General features: G+C 45.1%; 1 protein-coding gene across 3 annotated transcripts in view; it reads left to right on the top strand.

Annotated features, from left to right (window-relative positions):
* The window catches only part of NFATC1 (nuclear factor of activated T cells 1), a 131046-nt gene that overhangs the window by 1404 nt on the left and 110919 nt on the right, over positions 1-18723 (top strand). The window contains exon 1 of one of the 3 annotated variants that reach the window (XM_082234974.1): positions 11829-12232. The exons of 1 other annotated variant lie outside the window; for it this stretch is intronic. In XM_082234974.1, coding sequence (XP_082091100.1) covers positions 12145-12232 — 88 coding nt within the window. In that variant the 5' untranslated portion in view covers positions 11829-12144. Of the gene's footprint in view, positions 1-11828; positions 12233-18723 lie in introns of those variants that run through there. One more of the 3 variants, XM_082234973.1, reaches the window with a different exon arrangement.

The raw sequence follows: 18723 nt of genomic DNA, 5'->3' as shown, positions 1-18723 counted from the left end.
TTAAAAAACCATTTTACCGTTCTCGATTTCTGAAGTCTAGGAATACTTTCAAACCTTAAGAAAAGACACTAGTCTCCTCCCCTTCCCCAACTTCTTTCAAAAATGGTCTGTTTGTTTCCTTGGTTCGGCTACCTCCATCTTTCTCCCCTCGCTGTTGCCTTGTTGTGGAGATTTAAGAAACTTTCATAAAATGGCCTGCATTGCAGGAAAGCAAAGGTGACTCGCTGTTCTAGAGTAGCTCCATGGGCTTCCTTAAGATTCCAAAGCAACTGATTTCGTGGGATGTTGCCTTATAGCAATTCAGAATGTTTGGTCCATCTAGCTTAGCACTGTCTACGTACATGGACTGGCAGAGACTCTCTCAGGTGTCAGGAAAGGCTTTTTGCCAGCCCTACCTGGAGATGGCAGGTATGGAACATGAGACCTTCTGCACAGAAAGCATGTGGCAGACCACTGAACTGCAACACTTCCCAGAATGTAACAGTGTTCTATTTATTTCATATAATTTATATACTGCTTGCTCAAAGCTGTAAAAGAATAAAATGACAAAACCAGTTTTAAAACCTGCCATTTAAAACATCCAAATACCGTATTTTTTGCACCATAACACTCACTTTTTTCCTCCTAGAAAGTAAGGGGAAATGTCTGTGCGTGTTATGGAGGAAATGCCTACGGGTGGCATGCCTATGGATTTTCCTCCTCTAAAAACTACGTGCGTGTTATGGTCGGGTGCGTGTTATAGAGCGAAAAATACGGTAATTAAAACCAGGAGAAAGTGATAAAACAGATCAATACACTTGTAAACTTTCTACGTGTCTGGGTAGGGTTGTCTAAGCAGAAACATTTCTACCAAGCACTTAAAACAGTGAAGGCGCCTACCTGATGCCAATTGGCAGCGATTTTCAGTAACCCCACCTACAAACCAGTTAAACTACTAGAGCAATTGGATTTAAACACAATCCTATGCATATTCACTCAGAATTCGTGGTCTTGGTCAATAGGGCTTCTACCCAAGTACGTATGCATAAGATTGCACCCTTCAGTTGCGCTCCACTTTTTATAACATCTCTGTTAAAGGTCAAAAAGCTACGGGTAAGGCACTACATCCTAGACCTGAACATTTGCTACCTTAGTGACCATCATAGGATTTACTTCAAATTAATGTGGAATGCACTTTTGAACAGGGGTGCTTACAATTGTAGTCTTACTTGCAAGTGATTCCTGATGCTCCCAAGGGAAATCAGCTCAACGGAAAGCTGCAAGTCAGAGCATGCTTACTCAAAAGTCGTCCCAATTGATCTCACTGGGACTTACGCCTGAGTGATTGCATTTAGGATCAAGGTCCAATGAGGCTCATTCCATGGTTAGGATTAGGGGGAAATTAGTTTAAAGTGCTTCAGTTTCCAAATAGTCCGTTGAATGACAATTAAGGGAGCAATCCAATGCACAAGAAACGGACGTAAAGCAAGACAGTGTAAGTTCAACTGGCGTAAAGTTAATCCAGCTCCTATTTCATTCAGCAGCTGAGTCGCTCCCAGGTTGCTAGGTCATGTGACTGAGCTGAACAGTCTTAGGTTCCCTCCTAAATCCCACCCCCACCACTACCCCAGCCCCTGGCTGAGCCTGGACTGAGCTGGCATGAGCAAGTTAGTACAGTCATATCTTCTGCTGAGCCAGGGAATATCATCTGAGCCTGGCTGTCCGAACCAGAGATCCACTGCATCTGAAGCTGCTCTGCTCATAGAATTGCCCCCTTAAGTGTACTTTTGCAATAGCAGTCAACTACTGTACAGTAGCCAACTATTTTAAAAGGCAGGAAGAAGCAAATGTCACCTCTAAATTGCTTTAAATAATAGATCAAGACAATTCTTTCATACCACGAACATTCAAAAAAACCAATTATCACTTGATATACTAATATGTAAACTATGAACAACTTGAACAAAATATTGGCCGGGAGAGCAAGTAACTCCTGCCCCACATAACTGAAAGGCAATGACCATTAACTTTGGTAGGCCCTGCCCCCCCCTCAAATATTTTATGGGGAGGCAAAGGGCCCCCAGTCCCTAGGAGTTGGCTCCTGTGTATTACGTAGATAGCTAATGATTCTGCATAGTACTATATTGTATAGAAATAGGTATCACTGTTCCTTTTTTAAAAATGAGATCTTCCCTTGAGCTGTAGCTTATTTTTATAATGCCGCCTCTACTTCAACGGGACCTGCTCCTGTGAGTAGAGGAGCGAAGCCCTCAATCTGTTTAGGCAAGTGAAATGAGCTTCCCAGCTTCTTGTATGGGACTTAGCACAGCTCTGAACATCTTTGTAATATTTCAAGCTTTATTTTTTCAAAGAAGGCTTCTGGCTTGAAATAACCTTTGCTTTGATATGTGTAGTGTTGTATTGTGCACCCCCCAAATGATGCCAAGACTTAAGTCTGTGGGCCCCTTTACACCAGCCTTCTACAACATGGTACCTTCCAGATGTTTTGGAGTCCTGCTCCCATCAACCTTGACCATTGGGCAGTGATGGTTGGGGCTGATGGAAATTGGAGTCCAACAAGACCTAAAGGCTACCAGGCTGAGGAAGGCTGAAAACACAAGCATGTTAACTGACATTCATTGTGATCTAAGTTACAGATGTTTGCTTGAGATGGCTGAGTAGCTCCCTTTATTAGCTGTATACTTTCTGTTGTACACCACTGTTCGGTATATGATCATCTGCATTCTCCTTCGGAAGGCCTGTACAGTTTTGAACCATTAAAATGATTGGAGCCAACTATCATGTTGACCCACCAAGAGCTCAATAAAACTTCACAGTTGTCACTGTATGCTTAGGACTGCAAAACTGGGGAGGGCGGGTGCTACTGCAAAGCATTCCTTAGGTCTGACAGTCTTGCTGGTGCTCAGCTTGGCCAATCATTAGTTGTACAGGCTTGTACACATATGAAGCCATAAAATCAAGGAACACATGACAACTGGCACATATATTTGCATGTTGGCTAACAGAGGTTTAAAGGCTGCCAGGAAAGAAGAAAGACAATAGCTTCTAGTGCGGTCAAAATGGCTGAACAGAAGATAGATAGAAAGACAAACATTCAAATATTATACAAACGAGTCTATTTTCACCACATGTTGAGCACATAATTTATGCCTGGGATGTAGCTGTTAAAAGCAAAAGCTCCTTGCTGGAAGCAGAACTATGTGACCCCCTAGTTATTGGGTATGCAATAAGTTTGATCCATTGACCTTAGGTATTTCAAGACCCACTGAAGTATTTCAAGCAATGTTTGCTGCACAAACTTTGTAAAATGATGCTACAGTGGACTGGGATGCACTACTAGCAAACAACACTGGGCTGCAGCTTCCAGTTTCTTTGCTAGAGTTCCCCAGATTGCTTTACTCTGTGCACCAATTCCAGCAACACGTTGCTCTCTACTAGCCCTTTGTCTCTTTTTAACACAACAAAACTCTAATCTAAGAATGAACCTAAGAGGTCTTTTAAAATCACTTTGGTTCTTGATGAAGTCGTTGGCTACAGTGTCCCAAACCACCTCTGCATTTTAATGCTGCAACAGTTTCGTTTGTTTCCTCACAATGAGACTCTCTAGCTTACGTAGGTATATTTGCATGCTCACTGGGTTGTTGTTGGCTCAGTGCTTTTAGTGCTGCTCGGCAGATCTCTTCGATTCATCCTGCAAACAGCTGCACATCTAGCCTGAACCAAATATGAAATATGCATTTTACGTTTCTGTTTGAGAGATGCTAACTATTATCACCAACTCACAAAAGAAGCAAAAGCTTTGCACCTTGCTCATTAACTTACGTCTCAACTTTGGACACACTGTCACGTCTCCTATGCAAGTGGAGACGAGTGCAGAATGAAATGGCAGCAACCTCATATTTAATGCCACTTTGCAAGTGGTGAATTGTGGAGGGCATTTAGGCAAAATTGTCCCAAGACTGAGGGTTGCTCAACCCACTGAGGCAGTCGTTTCTCTCTTATAAATTATTTTTGATTTTGATTTTTCTTTAAAAGATTCCATGATGGTTTGCAAAACCTGGTGGGTCCAGGGAATGATCAGTGCTTTGCTGGAGAATGGGGAAGTACCACCTGCCTTGAAGGAGTCGGTGGTGCATCTCCTCCTTAAAAATACTTCCTTGGACATGTTGAATAATTATTGCCTAGTGACTAATATCCTCTTTTGGGGGTAAGGTGCTCAAGAGGACTGTAGCAGCCGCTGGGTCCCACTGCTGGGAAACCTCCTGCTTGTTCATAACACCAGGAAGGATTGGGAAAGGCTGAGGTCTGAAATCCTGGAGGGTCAGGGTTGACAATACAAGCTGCAGCAACCAATGACTCAGTATAAGACGGTTTCTTATAAGTTCCCTGGGTAGACGGCCATTATTAACGCTTTGTTCCTGATATTCATTTAGTGTTCATAGGCATCTTTGGGTTCTAAGAGCTACATTACGCAACAGTTTTCCGAAAATCGCTTCCGATATTTCATTGTCTGTTTCTGCACTCAGTTGTTTCCATAGATTAATGGGTCAAATCTTGTTCATTGGAAACACACACACATGTGCACACACATACAATGTGAACACAAATTCTTAATGTATTTTAACCTTAACTTTCAGATATGGGTGCACTATTTGGGGGTGAGGCTCCTTCAGTTAAATGGAACAGGGGTTCCTGTGCCAGTAGCAGTGCTGTTGCGCTCCTTCACTTTTAAGTATTAAAAGCGAAGACTAGAAATCAAATTAACTAAAAACAGAATGAGCAAAGGGGAGAAACCGTGAGACAAAGGCGCTTATTCTCCTATCCTTTATTTATTTATTTCGGTTCCTCTCCTGCCCCCTCAAATTCCTATTAAAAAATTACCATGATGATTCTGCTCTTCCGGATGGTAGTTTAAAAACTGATGCCAAAGTCCTTTAAAAAAAAAATGCCCTGGTGATTCAGCCTAGCAAACTTTGAACAAACAGCTGGCAGCCAAGAAGAAATCGAAAGGCAGGGAAAGCTGGTACATTTCACAATGTAGTTTGTCTTGCCAATCGGCGGTGCAGATGTGCCTCTTAAATCAACAACAACAACCTCTTTCATTCAAAGCCAGGTCTCACTCACTCACAAACACACCCTTGCCCAACATCAGAGCGCCTAGCTAGTTCCTTGTCAAGATGCCTGGGTAGCATCTTTGCTAAGAATGTTTGAAGCAACAGTGTAAAGGGGCCAGCAGTGACAGCCACCAGTTCGGTATCAGATTCTGCAAACTGCCCGGGGCAGGGGGGACCAGGAGCAGATGTTTGCCAGAGCAGTGTAAACCATAATAGAAAATGTGTAAGGCAATATAGTACTTTGTTATGGAAAGTAGGGGGAAGGGAGAGAGAAGCATACTGGATCTCATGGAAAAAAATTGTTTTTTTCCTGGCACTCTTTGATGGACTTTTCAGCCATCATCCTGGAAAATGGGATTCCCAGAGTCTATAGAGGAATACCATTTCCATAACTGCTTTAAAAAACTTTTCCTTTGAAATATAGCCTTGAAGATCTGGGAGCTCCATAGTGCTGGCTTCTGGGACGGTGAGGTCATTTGCATGTTGCAGACTTTAAAACTATCTTGGCTAAAGGGAAACGCTGTATTTTTCAAGCAGGCAATTAAAGCCTTGTTTATAAAAACCTCATTTTTAAAGATTTAATTACAAGCCAAACAATGCAAATAACAGCTTCTTGTTAAAGGGGTGGGGGAAGCAACTACTTTGCGTTGTGGTCCTAAAGACACTTACTGTGCGGCACTCCCACTAAATTACTGGATCAGGATTTACCAAACCTGGGTCTCAAGCGGTTTTTAGACTACAATTCCCATCAACCCTGACCACTGGTCCTGCTATGTAGAGATGATGGGCATTGTAGTCCAGCAGCAGCTGGAGACTTAAGTTTGGGAATCCCTGTACTGGATTATTCTGGAATTATTTCAGAGTGAGTGTGAGTACTGTCTGTGGGTGCTAGGAGCTAAAATTATGGATTGGAAGGAGTATAGGTCTGATGAGCAATAGGAATATTGGTTGGAGCATATGGTCTTCATGTCTGCCCTAGACTTTTGTTTATTGTTCTGGACATTATTCTGGGCTTTAATTAGTGACAGCACATTTTATAATGTGAAGCCCCAGTGTTTTGGAACATACATTTTAAGTAGTAAATTGTATGCATGTCTGTTGTTATTAAACTTCTTTTTTCTCATGTGATTTATATAACAATTGGCACTAGTGGGTGCTGCAGCTAAATATGTGGTAATAGTGATGACTGCTAATGCTATTCACTATCCCCTCTTAGAAGACTGGTGATCCTTAGCAAGTGGGGTGCGGGAAACAGCTTGAAGGGAAATGTATGTTTAGCCTGATCCACAAATTGCTTGAACTCAAGCTCTCAGATCTAAGCTACATTAGTGTAATGGAAGCCAAAGACTTGAGCTGAACCGCCTTGTGGATTGCAACCTAGCAGCCCATTCCTAAAACTTGACTACTGCAAGGTCAGGCAGTGCCAAAAAACACAAAAAAACCCCACCCCACCCCAAATTCACCATTACACAATGTAAGGACTAGAAAAATGTACTTAAGCTTAAAATAAGACCCAGCAAGTGAAGATTTGAAACCCTGGTTTAGCTGACCTTGGTTGCAACACAACTTGCTGTTATTTCGTAGCATATGAATGCAACGCATCTGCAGACAGTTCCCCTTCCTTTCACAGAGGGTCTTGTTGGTTGGAATCAAAAGCAGGCTGCTTGCAAGCTCTCGATCAGCTCTTCTCCCAATTGCCAGCCCACTCAGACAAGCAGCTGCCATTCATCCTCAAGGCTTCATCATGTGTCAGTCAGCCAAGAAGATACAAGTGCATCCTAATCAGTGTGCTCTGGGAAACTGGAAACCGTTGTCGATTAGACTGTTGTCTGCCAGTGGAATGAAATACAAACCTTATCACTTGCCAGGTTCCCTGGTGACTGTATCAGACTTTTTAGCTGAACCCCCCATTCCTTATGCTTTCCAAAAGGATGTGTTGTTTATGACATTAAGCCTAGTTAATTTGCTATTGCTTTTTTTTTACTTTGTAGGAGGTTAGGCAGAAGAGGTGAAGAAAAGCAAAGAAACAATGTGAGAGATGCAAGTCTTTCCCCCAAAAAAGTGTGTGCATTGTGGGGGCGGGGGGGGGGGAGTTAGTAACATTCAGAAATCATCAACTGGAACAACCCCACTTCCTTGGAACTACAAACCCTACTAAGGACCCATTCACAGCACTTTTTCTAAATAGGAAGTCGAGTCAGCCATAGTTTATTTATTTTTTAGGAAATTTGTTATGTTGAACTTGCCTCGTAAACATCTCAGAATGAAGATTTTTCATCCACGGGCACAAATCATTATTTTATCAGCTGCTTTCCAATTTTCGAACAGAAATGTTATTCTCCAGGGAAAGCTGTTCAAAATAAGTTATCAAAAATACAATCCTGTCCTGCTTGCTCCAGATGGAATTCCTTGCTTCAACAGCACCACTCAGATCTACTGTTCATAGAAAAGTTGTTTCTCCTCACATTTGTGGGTACTTGATGATGGATGGCATTTGTGCAGCTGGTTAAACATGACAAAATTACTGCAAAGGCCAGCTTTGGCTGACTTCAGTGCATAAAAACTGGTCATGCGATTGACCTGGAAGCCAATGTGTCCACACCGAAAGAAAGCAAAATGTATCTTAATCATCCAGGTCTGGTGACTTAGCAAAAGATAGTTCAGAGCAAAGAACAGTGGTTGAGGAAGACAGGAAAATGCATTTGAAGGTGCCAACAGCAACAACAACAACAATTGGTGTTAAGGAGCAGCCCTTACATATTTCAGGTATCTTACATTTAAATTTTAATTCCCAAGAATGCTTCTGCAAGAAACCACAATGACAAAAATTCATCACATGAGAGGAACACAGGACAAAAGCCCAGGTGCCTGCTTATAAGCTGCACATAGATATGCCAGAATTCTTGGATTCTCTTTATACCCATATCTAAGTGGCAAGCAGGCATCTTCAGAAAATGACAATACACCATCCTGCCCCAAAGCAGACATTAGCACATCCAAAATTCCTCAAGCAGATTTAAAGTTCACAGGTTTGCTCTTGGAGTTGTAACATGCATCTCATGGAGGGTGAGTCTATCAATGGCGACTAGTCATGATGGAGTCTGTGTCCTGCCTCCATAGTTCAGTATGCTTCTGAATACCAGTTACTGGAAAACCCAGGAGGAGAGAGTACTCTTGTCCTACTTACAGGTTTCCCACATGCACCTGGTTGGTGACCGTGAGAATAGGATACGGGACTAGATGGACCATTGGCCTGGCCAGCTGGTTCTTCTTACATTCACATATTCTTATCACATTTTTGAATGTTTTGAGACCTCTGCCGTTGCCTTCAGACACAGGCTGGACTCACAAATGTGTCTCTTAGGGGCATTTAATAAGGACCAGTTGTTGGCTCCCAGATGTAAACCGTCTTTCAAAACACAACCTTGTTTCCCTCTCACAATTTAGTTCTAACATGTGCGTTGTACATACGTAACTTCTCAAGAAACCCAGATTAGATGTAATGCTGGAAGACAAGGCTGTCTGTCCCATGCAGGCTGTTTCAGGTGGTGAAATTCAAGAGGGATATATGATGAAGGCAGGAACAGATATTTGAATGAGGCTTCTTGAAATGCCGGCTGTAGCGTGCTGGAAGGAGGCTCTTTTTGGTGCTTCCATTGGCAAAACGTTTTAGGCCAGCATTGTTGAAAGGGTTACACCCTTGTTTAACTTTGCAACGGACAGGCATTCTCGTGACTATCGTTAGGGAAATTTGCAGAATGCTCATCTTCCCTGAGAAAGACACACACACACACACACACGTCTGATTCTTGGATGCTTCTGGAGGCACGAGTGTGTCCACCGTTTCTGGCCACAGTGGAAGCAACACTCCGAGCCAACTCCTATGGCCTGTCTGAGACTGTAGGTTGAATGGATCGGTGTGCAGCCGCATGCAAAGGATGTCCATTCAGTCGACAATCACTGCCTCCTTCACAAAGACATGTGAAGTGAAACGGTGCCCCTAACACAGTACCTGTGGGTTTGGATTTATGGTGTGAAGTAAATGCCCGGCAGCTTCATTGCCCCCTGCCCCCCCAGGACTGCCATTGCTAGAAACAAAATGTTAACACATGGCTGCGATAGGGTCTCCCCTGTAAGATGTGGCCTGCCCAATATACTTTTACCTCCAAACCTTGAGGGAGCCATTTGGATTATTATTATTTATTTATTTTCCCTAGGCAGCAAGTGCATTGCTAAGCAAGGAGGACAAAAGAAAAGATATGGCTGGGTTTTTTGTTTTGTTTTACTTTCACCCCCGTTGCCATATAACAAAGGGGGATCCCCCCCCACTCCTTGTTTGCTACTTTAATTGTACCTGGTTATCTAAAACAGCTTTTATTCCACCCCTTGGCTTGCCTAAGAGGGCTGTATGCTGCTCCCAGCTCCAGCGCTGCCACCCTCGCCACCTACCCTGGCTCTGGGCATCAAATACCAGACGTGAGTTTCAAGAGTTGGCAACTTTTGGCACCGACGTGTCTCAGGGTGTTGGCTGGCTTCTCGGGGCTATGATTGATAACCCTCTCTTCTTTGGAATAACTTGGTGTCTGGGTTTGGTTCACACCATTACTGCATGTTTTGTTCCGCAAGAACCTTCACTCTCTTTTGAACAAGTTGTGATCTGGGTTGTAGGTGTGGGCTTTCTGGGCTCGAGTGATTTGTACTCTCTCACCTGCTGTCTCCAAGATGGGCCAAATGCTTCATGGATCCACTTTAGATTGTCATCATGTTTGCCCTTCGATGAATGTGAAGAACAAAAACACAGGGACTATAGAAAAGAGGGCAGGAAGAAGGGCTTAAGTGTCTCCTCCACAATTGGCTGTTGCGGGCTAATATCCTCTGGGTATTATTTTATTTGTTTTTTTCAGTTTATATCTTGCCCTTTCTCCAGAAGCCCAGGAATGATCAAGCAGTAAAAATGTCCACTGTTGTAGGGCCCCTCTAGACTGGTGTTTTATTGTAGGTATATTGTACAACATGTTAATGACCCAATACCTCGGGTTACATACGCTTCAGGTTACAGACTCCGCTAACCCAGAAATAATACCTTGGGTTAAGAACTTTACCTCAGGATGAGAACAGAAATCGTGCTCTGGTGGTGCGGCAGCAGCAGGAGGCCCCATTAGCTAAAGTGGTGCTTCAGGTTAAGAACAGTTTCAGGTTAAGAACGGACCTCCGGAACAAATTAAGTATGTAACCAGTGGTACATAACCACTGTAGTAGTATTTATTTATTTGTTTAATTTTTATACCACCTTTCACCCAAAGATCACAGGGCAGTTCACAGCATTAAAATACATAAAAATACAATATGAGAAGACAAACAAGAACACACATAATTAAACAGAAAGAAACTGCAAGAAGTGAGGTTACAGGGAACCAGGCAGAGGGTCTTCTCAGTAGTGGCTCCTGCCCCTCCCTTCAGGCGTCAAGGGAATAAATAACTATCTGACTTTTAGAAGACGTCTGAAGGCAACCCTGTATTGTGAAATTTTAAAAGTCTAATGTTTTACAATTTTTATGTGCTGTAAGATGGGTGGGGTACAACAAAACAACAAAACAACAAAACAACAAAACAACAAAACAACAAAACAACAAAACAACACCACATTTGAAAGGCCATGGATTGTTAATTAGCCAAAGGTTTGGTCATAGAGGGAAAATGTGTAACTAAGGTGCCAGTTGAGCCTCCCTGGGGAGAACATTCCACACACAGGAGCCACCCATTCTCAAGCTGTCACTCTCTGGACCTCTCATGGATGAAGCATCAGAGAAGGGCTTCAGATGATGATCACAGGGTCCAGTTCATATGGAAAGAGGAGGCATATTACCAATGGCTTTATTCTGCTTTGTTAGTTCTGTGCTTTCCCAATGCTACATTATTACTGTCTGCAGGGCTACAGCACAACAAAATTGGGAAAGCTATGGGTTTTCAACAGGAAGGTTTTTAAACACACAGGGGAACATGCTGGGGGTTTCCTGGCCACCCGCTAAATATCCTCAGAGAATGTACTCTTTTTGGAAGGGAATATTCATTTCATAAAATTTCTATGCCTCCCCGAAGGAGTTCTGCGTCTGCCTTTGGATATGCATCTGCGGGAAAATGCCCGATTGCTAAGATGTGAGGCAACTTTTAGCAGTGGCGTAGCGTGGGTTGTCAGCAACCGGGGCAAGGCAAGTAATTTGCGCCCCCTAATCCGTGGATTTGCGCCCCCTAACCCTAACCCCCAGACGTTGCGCCCGGTGCGGCCGGCCCCCCTGCACCCCCCACGCTACGCCACTGACTTTCAGACCACATCACCAAGGCCATTGGGGTTGTGGAAGTAGGAAAGATTCACCAAGGCATGTGTAGATGAAAGGGGTGGAGGTGCAGAGAGAAATGGAAGCAAATAACACTGCAGCCAACTTGAAAGGGAGAAGGAGGTAGACCCCCCCTCCCCCCCAGGAGCCTAACTCGGACAGGTGGCCGCGGCAGAGGAGACGAGAGGCCAGCGTCCCTCTCCTGGCTGCACCTCCCCCCCCCCTCCGGGCCTGTAACCCGAGCAGAGAGGGTTTATTTTAAAAAAAAGAGGAACCAGCCAGCGAGCGAGAGCGCGAGGCGGGCAGAGCAAGCCGCTTGTTGATGTTTCCGGGTGTAGATCAACAAAGGCAGGGGGAGGATCCCGCGGACAGGCAGCGATCGGGCGATAAGCGAGCGCGCGCCCCAGGCTCGCCTTACAGCCGCCCAGGAGGGGCCGCGCCGTCCCGGGACCTGCAGCCAGCCAGCCAGCCAGCGAGTAGGCAGCTCCTGGGTAGCTTTGCCCGGCGCGGAGGTCAGCGCGACCCCCAGGCCTGTCCAGAGGCTCCTCGCTCGCTGGCTGGCGCGGCAACAGGTGTCCGGGGGCTGCGAAGGGAGAAGACCGTCCGCGGCAACTTTCCCCCCCGCGCCGTCGGAGGAGGAGGAGGAGGAGGTCGCTGCCGCTGCCGCTGCTGCCGCTGCGTCTCCTTCCCAAGCCATGACCAGCCTGGAGGAGGAAGAGCCCGAGTTCGATTTCGATTTCCTCTTCGAGTTTAACCAGAGCGATGAGGGCGCCGGCAGCAAAGGTGGGTGGCGAGGCAACGGCGTCCGGCCTCTCGGGATTGAAGTGGGGGGGGGGGAGAGAAGAGGTTAGTTTATTTGCAGCGCGTTAAATATAGCGGTTCTTCTGGGACGGAGGAAGAACGGTCTTCGGCAGAGGCGGAGCCGAGGGAGGGAAGGAGGGAGCCGTCTGGAGGCGCCTCCCGTGGCTGCGGTTCTTTCCCCTAAGGGACGGGTCAGCTCGGATCAAGCGAGCAGAGTTTCCCCGCAGAGGTGCTGGTGGGCACTCAGACTCCTTCCCTTGGGAGTTTTTAAGCAGAGCAAACTTGGATCAGTTGAGATTCCTGCATCTCAAGGGGGGGTGGACTGGATGACCTTTGAGGTCCCTTCCAACTCTAAGGTTCTAGGAGGTTGCCTGTTCCAAATGGTTCGCGAAACAGGTGCTGCTGCTGCTGTTGTCTCAGGGTAATGCGACCTCCTTTTCCCACCTGTGTAACCTTTTTTTAAAAGAAAGAAAGAAGGGAAAAGGGAAAAGTAGAATTCAGGTTTCGCTGATGCGTGTTGAGAAGCCTTTGCAGATGTGTGCGGCTAGAAGGAGTAAAGGCAAAACAAGGGTCTTTTTGCAGAAAGGCCCTCTCTCGGATGGAGCATCCCGGAGAGACTGCTGGATCTGGCCAACGTCCTGTTCCCAAATAGTTGCTGGTGAGAAACCGGCCAGCAGGCTTGGAGCGCAAGAGCGTGCTCCCCTTCTGTGGTTTCCAGCAACTGGGATTCAGAAGCATTTGCCGCCTGCGTGGCTGCTGTGAGGTCAGTGGGATAAAAGTGACCAAGGCACGCTGCAGCGAGCTGCCTTCTGTGCTGGAGAGTCAAAGGGCTTGACAGGCTGGAGGGTCAAAGAGGCTGAAGAAAGAGGAAGGGGAGTGGGAGGGAAAACGCCATGGAAGGCCCAGAGCCAGGGCAGCCTGTGCTTTGGGATGGGCTATAGACCAGGTTTTATGTACTGGTTACACCAATGCTATTTTCCTAGAAAAAGAGGTGCCAGAACTCACCATGAACTCCTCCCTTGTTCTCTTAGAATGGCAATGGCGCCCACCTGAGAAGCTCTGGAAATGAGTTCTGGCTGGAAAAAAGGCCTGGGTTACATGGAACCTTTTTGGCTGCCCCACTAACATCAAACCCCAGTGTCACGCCATCATAGTCCTTGTCAATTATTTGTATGCCACCTTCTTATAGTAAAAACCATGGCATGTGGTGTGTGTATACTTCTCTGCGTAGTCATTTGTGTATTCTGAGCATGCTCAATAGGAACCTTTGGCTAGAAGATATGGGAGGACCTTAAAGATCTCAGCTTGGGGAAACTTGAGTTGGTCCTTGCATCAGTCTGGGAGCAGAAGGGCCTTTGAAGACAGTCCTTGATGAAAAGTTCCCAGCAATACTACTCAAGCCCAGCAGTTGCAGGAAACCTCTGGGGCCAGCCTCCTTCCTGATTGCTCAGCTCGAGAAGTTCTGTGGGGGTGGGGGGTTGTTTGCCACATGCTGCTTGAAGGAGGAGGGACTGGTGATGACTGGGTGGGGATGCAGTTCTCACAAGCAGCTTGAATGTAAGCAGTAGCTTCCCCTTCCCCCGTCCTGAGAAGCTAGCCATCACTTTTCTGTGGAATACTGTGGATACGTAAGAGTAAGTATCTGGGTTCCATTGGCAGTGTGAGGCCTTACAGTTCATGGTGCAACTCAAACACTAGTTTTAAGGCTTGTTTTCCCACTGCCAGGCTTAGGCTGGCTCAGCCAGGAGTAATTCCTCTGATGAACAGAGTTTGGATCTGGTGCAACTTTATGCCAGCTTAATTTCATCAGCTTGCTCTATGCCACTTTCTTGTGTATGAGATTGTTCCTTGAATGATAGTAAAAGTAGCTGCCAGGGAAGACCTCTGAAAGCCGAGGAGCCATCACTGAAAAGGCTGTCTCTGGTTGCCACTTGTCCTATTTCAGATGGTGGAGGCACCTGGTGCTAAACAGGGCAGTACTCTGATCGAAGCAGAACTTTGAATGGAGCTTAGTATGGGTCAAACCATTGGTTTCACCACCATCTCTTAAGAGAAGACTGACAAATATGTATAGTAGAGCCCTTAAATGTGTGGTGGCACCATTTAGGCACTTCACATCTTTCCAGTCCAAGAAACCAGAAAAATTCTATGTTTGAACAGGACCACCGTACTTCTTATTTTGGAGGATATTCCTATCCATGTTTTCCCCTATGCAGGTTTGCTTGAGAGCTTAAACATTCCCTAATGCAGTTACTCTTGAAGCATCTTGTGAATTGTGAGCATTCTTCCATATTTTCAGATCTGGCCTGCAACACAGAATCCACTTACATTTTCTGCTATATATGAGTCAGTCTTTTCTTACAGACAGGATGGCGATACCGTTGGTTTGATCCATGCTAGGTGTTGGGCTACGTTCCAGTTGTTAACAACTTTATATCAGTGTGCAACGTGACCCAATGCTATTACTTTCCTTGGAAGGGTGTCATATCTGTGGCACCTGGAAAAAGTCTAGCTGCAATCCCTGAGATGCCTCCCAGCCAGTGCCGGATTTACATATAAGCTAAAGAAGCTATAGCTTAGGGCCCCACTCCGCCCCCCCCCAAAAAAAAATTAAAGGAAAAAACCACTGGATGTACCTTTCCAAAATATAATATGAAAAACAAATAAAATAAAACCTACATACAGCAACAATGTTTTGAGTTGTGTAGGCTCCTATTTGTTATGTACAAATGGCTTTAGATACCTATTAGGTCCATAAATTACAATACAGCATATATTCAACACACAAAAAACTTGACAATTTGTTGTTGACAATGGACAGCTGGACATATAAAGGGCCCCATTACCTTCAGTAGCTTAGGGCCTCATCAAACCAAATCCAGCCCTGCTTCCAGCTCTGAACATGCACAGACCAGTTCATACTAAACATTTCCTCAGGCAGTTGCATACCCACATACACTGCTGGCCAGAGATATTCACTGGTGTAAATCAGCCCAGAGGCACAGAGCAAGATATTTATATGACTAAGTTCCACAGGAAGTACCAGTCCTTCCTGTGTCTCCTGTGGGTATGATGAGGACAGGCACAGATGCATACATTGTCTGTGGATCTAGTTAGGGAACACTGAACAGAAAATGGCACAGGAGAAGTGCGTGCCTTACCTGGAGACTGTTGTGAGGGTCTTCCTCTTCCCCTCTCAACATTGTTCCTGGAGGAGGCCAGCTGTGGCCTTTACGTTCAAGTACCTCTTCCACCTCCTCAGCTCTTCTTAGTACAGGCAGATCTGAACAGCCACACCAATAAATCTCGTTGTTGTTATTTGAACACAAGAATCCCCCTCACTCTGGAAGATTAAATGCTATGGGAGATCCTGCTCCAAAAAAAAAATAAACCCTTTTCAAACTAATTTGTATGTTGTGTTTTATTTTATGTGGGTATATATATTGCCTGCCCTGGGGCCTTATGGTGAAGGGCAGGTAAGCCAATGAATAATATTTTGGGTAGCAAAGGGATCTCATGGTGATGGAGATGTGGCCAGGGAAGGGCAAGCAAGGTTTTCACCTGATCTGACCTAGCACGATATAAAAGTCTACGGACAGGGTCATGTCTTCCCCAAGACCACTACTACCCAGTATTAAGAACCTGGTTCTGTTTATCCTTGTAATGGCTGTCATACAGCATTTCCAGTGGATTGTGTTCAGTTCAGTAGCTGCCCTTTTATGCAGCCCCAAGTACTTTTACACACAGTGCAAGGGGTGAGGAATGTTTTCAAGGCAGAGGGCCACATTCCTTTCTGTGCAACCTTCCAGGGGCCGCAGACCAGAAGTGGGATGGAGCAGTGAATGTATATTTTTCCTTTATGCAGTAATTTCTATACAGATTCACACACATTCCAGCCAGGCAAAAACTAATGAGGAGGGTGCAGAGCTGAGAGATTGTGGTGTGGGGAGAGTCTGGAGGGCAGGATGGATAGGTTTGGAGGGCCACATTTGGCCCCTGGGTGTGAGGTCCCCCAACCCCTGAGACAGTGTATATTTTGTACGAACATAATGCAAACACCATTGATTTGAATTGCATGATGAGAGCAGTGTAGCCCTGTTTTATTTGTGCTGCTCCACCCCTCTAAGTCAATGAACATCTTTTGGTCAATATCCAGGTTTCCTAAGGCATCTGGTAAAAGGATTTGTATGGGTGTTGAATATATTAATGATGCGTGGCATGATAAAAATCAGCCGAACATATATCTCTCTGAACTGCTTACAGAGCAGCTGGGTGTTTTGTGTCGTGTGTCAATGTCTCACTTTGAATCATTTATCAAACCCGAATACTAGGGAGCTGAGGGAGCTGAGTATATTAGTAAGAAACAAAAAAGAGGGAGAGAGAACAAGAGAAGCCGCCAGGAGCTCAGAGTCTCTGCTGCACATGCAATGCTAGAGAGGACTGAGTTGTGTTGGGAATACAGCCTGATCATTAACAGCTTTTCCGGATCTCAGGTTTGTAAGTAGGGAAGACTCAGCGCTTGGGGCATTTGTCTCCTGGGAAGGAAGGAAACAAACACTGTATGTGAAGGAAGCGAAGAAGCCTTGACTTGTTTGTTTCAATCAATCAGGAGTACAGGATTCTTTAAAAGCACCCGAAGCGGAAAAAGACATGTTAAAACTGCAGGTAGCTTCAATTCAGAAACATACAGACAGAATAACCTGAATGGTAAATGCACGGTTTTATTTTGTAGTGGGGTCAGAGCTGCTAGTTCCTGTGAGTGCAAGGGTATTCTTGTACCACTGAGTCAAGTTAAATCACACACACACACATATGCACATACAATTTTAGCCCTCATGGTTGCAGAGGGCTAGGTAGAAAATGTGACTTCAGCAGAATGTCAGAAATGCAAACATGCAAGGTCAAAAAAGTAGCCAGCTAAGGAGTGGCCAGGGGAAATCCATTAGCCTCAAAGGACTCCACTGCTGCTCAAAGTGATGTCAAGGAGCTTTTCAGCAGATTAATACACCTCTCGAAAAGGAGAATAGAAAATCGCACATGTTCAGAGGGTGTGTCTATGGCACAGGGCTGCTCCATGTCGAGTCATCTCTGCTTCATCCTGTAATGTTTAGGGATGCTTGCAAATGTCGTAGTGTTAATTTCTTCACCACCAGCAGCAGCCAGGGATGTGGAAAAGCTGCAAGGAAACTCACAACTTGAACCAGGTTAAGCATATCATAGAATCATAGAGTTGGAAGAGACCACAAGGGCCATCGAGTCCAACCCCCTGCCAAGCAGGAAACACCATCAGAGCACTCCTGACATATGGTTGTCAAGCCTCTGCTTAAAGTCCTCCAAAGCAGGAGACTCCACCACACTCCTTGGCAGCAAATTCCACTGTCAAACAGCTCTTACTGTCAGGAAGTTCTTCCTAATGTTTAGGTGGAATCTTCTTTCTTGTAGTTTGGATCCATTGCTCCGTGTCCGCTTCTCTGGAGCAGCAGAAAACAACCTTTCTCCCTCCTCTATATGACATCCTTTTATATATTTGAACATGGCTATCATATCACCCCTTAACCTCCTCTTCTCCAGGCTAAACATGCCCAGCTCCCTTAGCCGTTCCTCATAAGGCATCGTTTCCATATCATGTAGTTCCACTCCGACTGAGTTGCTAGCAGGCCCGTCTGATGAAATTTGGTGGCTACAGGAAGCTCAGATGAATGACAACTCTCTAAATATTTCCAAACAACCTCCATTTCTATGTGCTTTTGTAAACTGCAGCTGCTTCTTCATGGTTAACAGGCAGCATGCACACACACACACACACACAATCTGGTTTGTTTTCGGCATTGGCTTTGAGAAAAGAACTTACAGTGGTACCTCGGGTTAAGAACTTAAATTGTTCTGGAGGTCCGTTCTTAACCTAAAACTGTTCAAAACCTGAAGCACCACTTTAGCTAATGGGGCCTCCCGCTGCCGCTGTGCGCTTTCTGTTCTCATCCTGAAGCAAAGTTCTTAACCCAAGGTACTATTTCTGGGTTAGCGGAGTCTGTAACCTGAAACGTCTGTAACCCGAGGTACCACTGTACTTGTACTGATCTGATGTTGGAGAGGGAATGGAGCCATTTTGCTCCAAGCTGAGTTATTGAAGTAGGAAGACCGGGGGTGGGGTGTTGCTTGTGCTCTGGCTGATCAGCTGTGCTGGTTTATGTGGAAGAAGAAGCTCTTTTTTCTTTTGCGCAACATGCGTCTGTGTGTCTAGTACAGTTTCATGTGTTTACTGTGCATAAGTATGCTCTCTCACACTTTATCTCAAAACATTTGTGATGAATAACAACAGTCTGAGACAAATTGCAAATACATTTTAATCTGTATGAGTTGTAGTTTGAAATAGGATTTTTAAAATGGTTTTTCATATAACATTTATCTCCATCTTAGTTTTGTGTGTCCTTTTATTTATTTTCAGGCATTTTGTTCATCCACTATTTGCTTGT

Source organism: Podarcis vaucheri (genome assembly GCF_965113315.1).
Source record: "Podarcis vaucheri genome assembly, chromosome: 8".
NCBI lineage: Eukaryota > Metazoa > Chordata > Lepidosauria > Squamata > Lacertidae > Podarcis > Podarcis vaucheri.
Note: the sequence above shows the minus strand (reverse complement) of the source record. Positions and strands in the feature narration are given on the sequence as shown.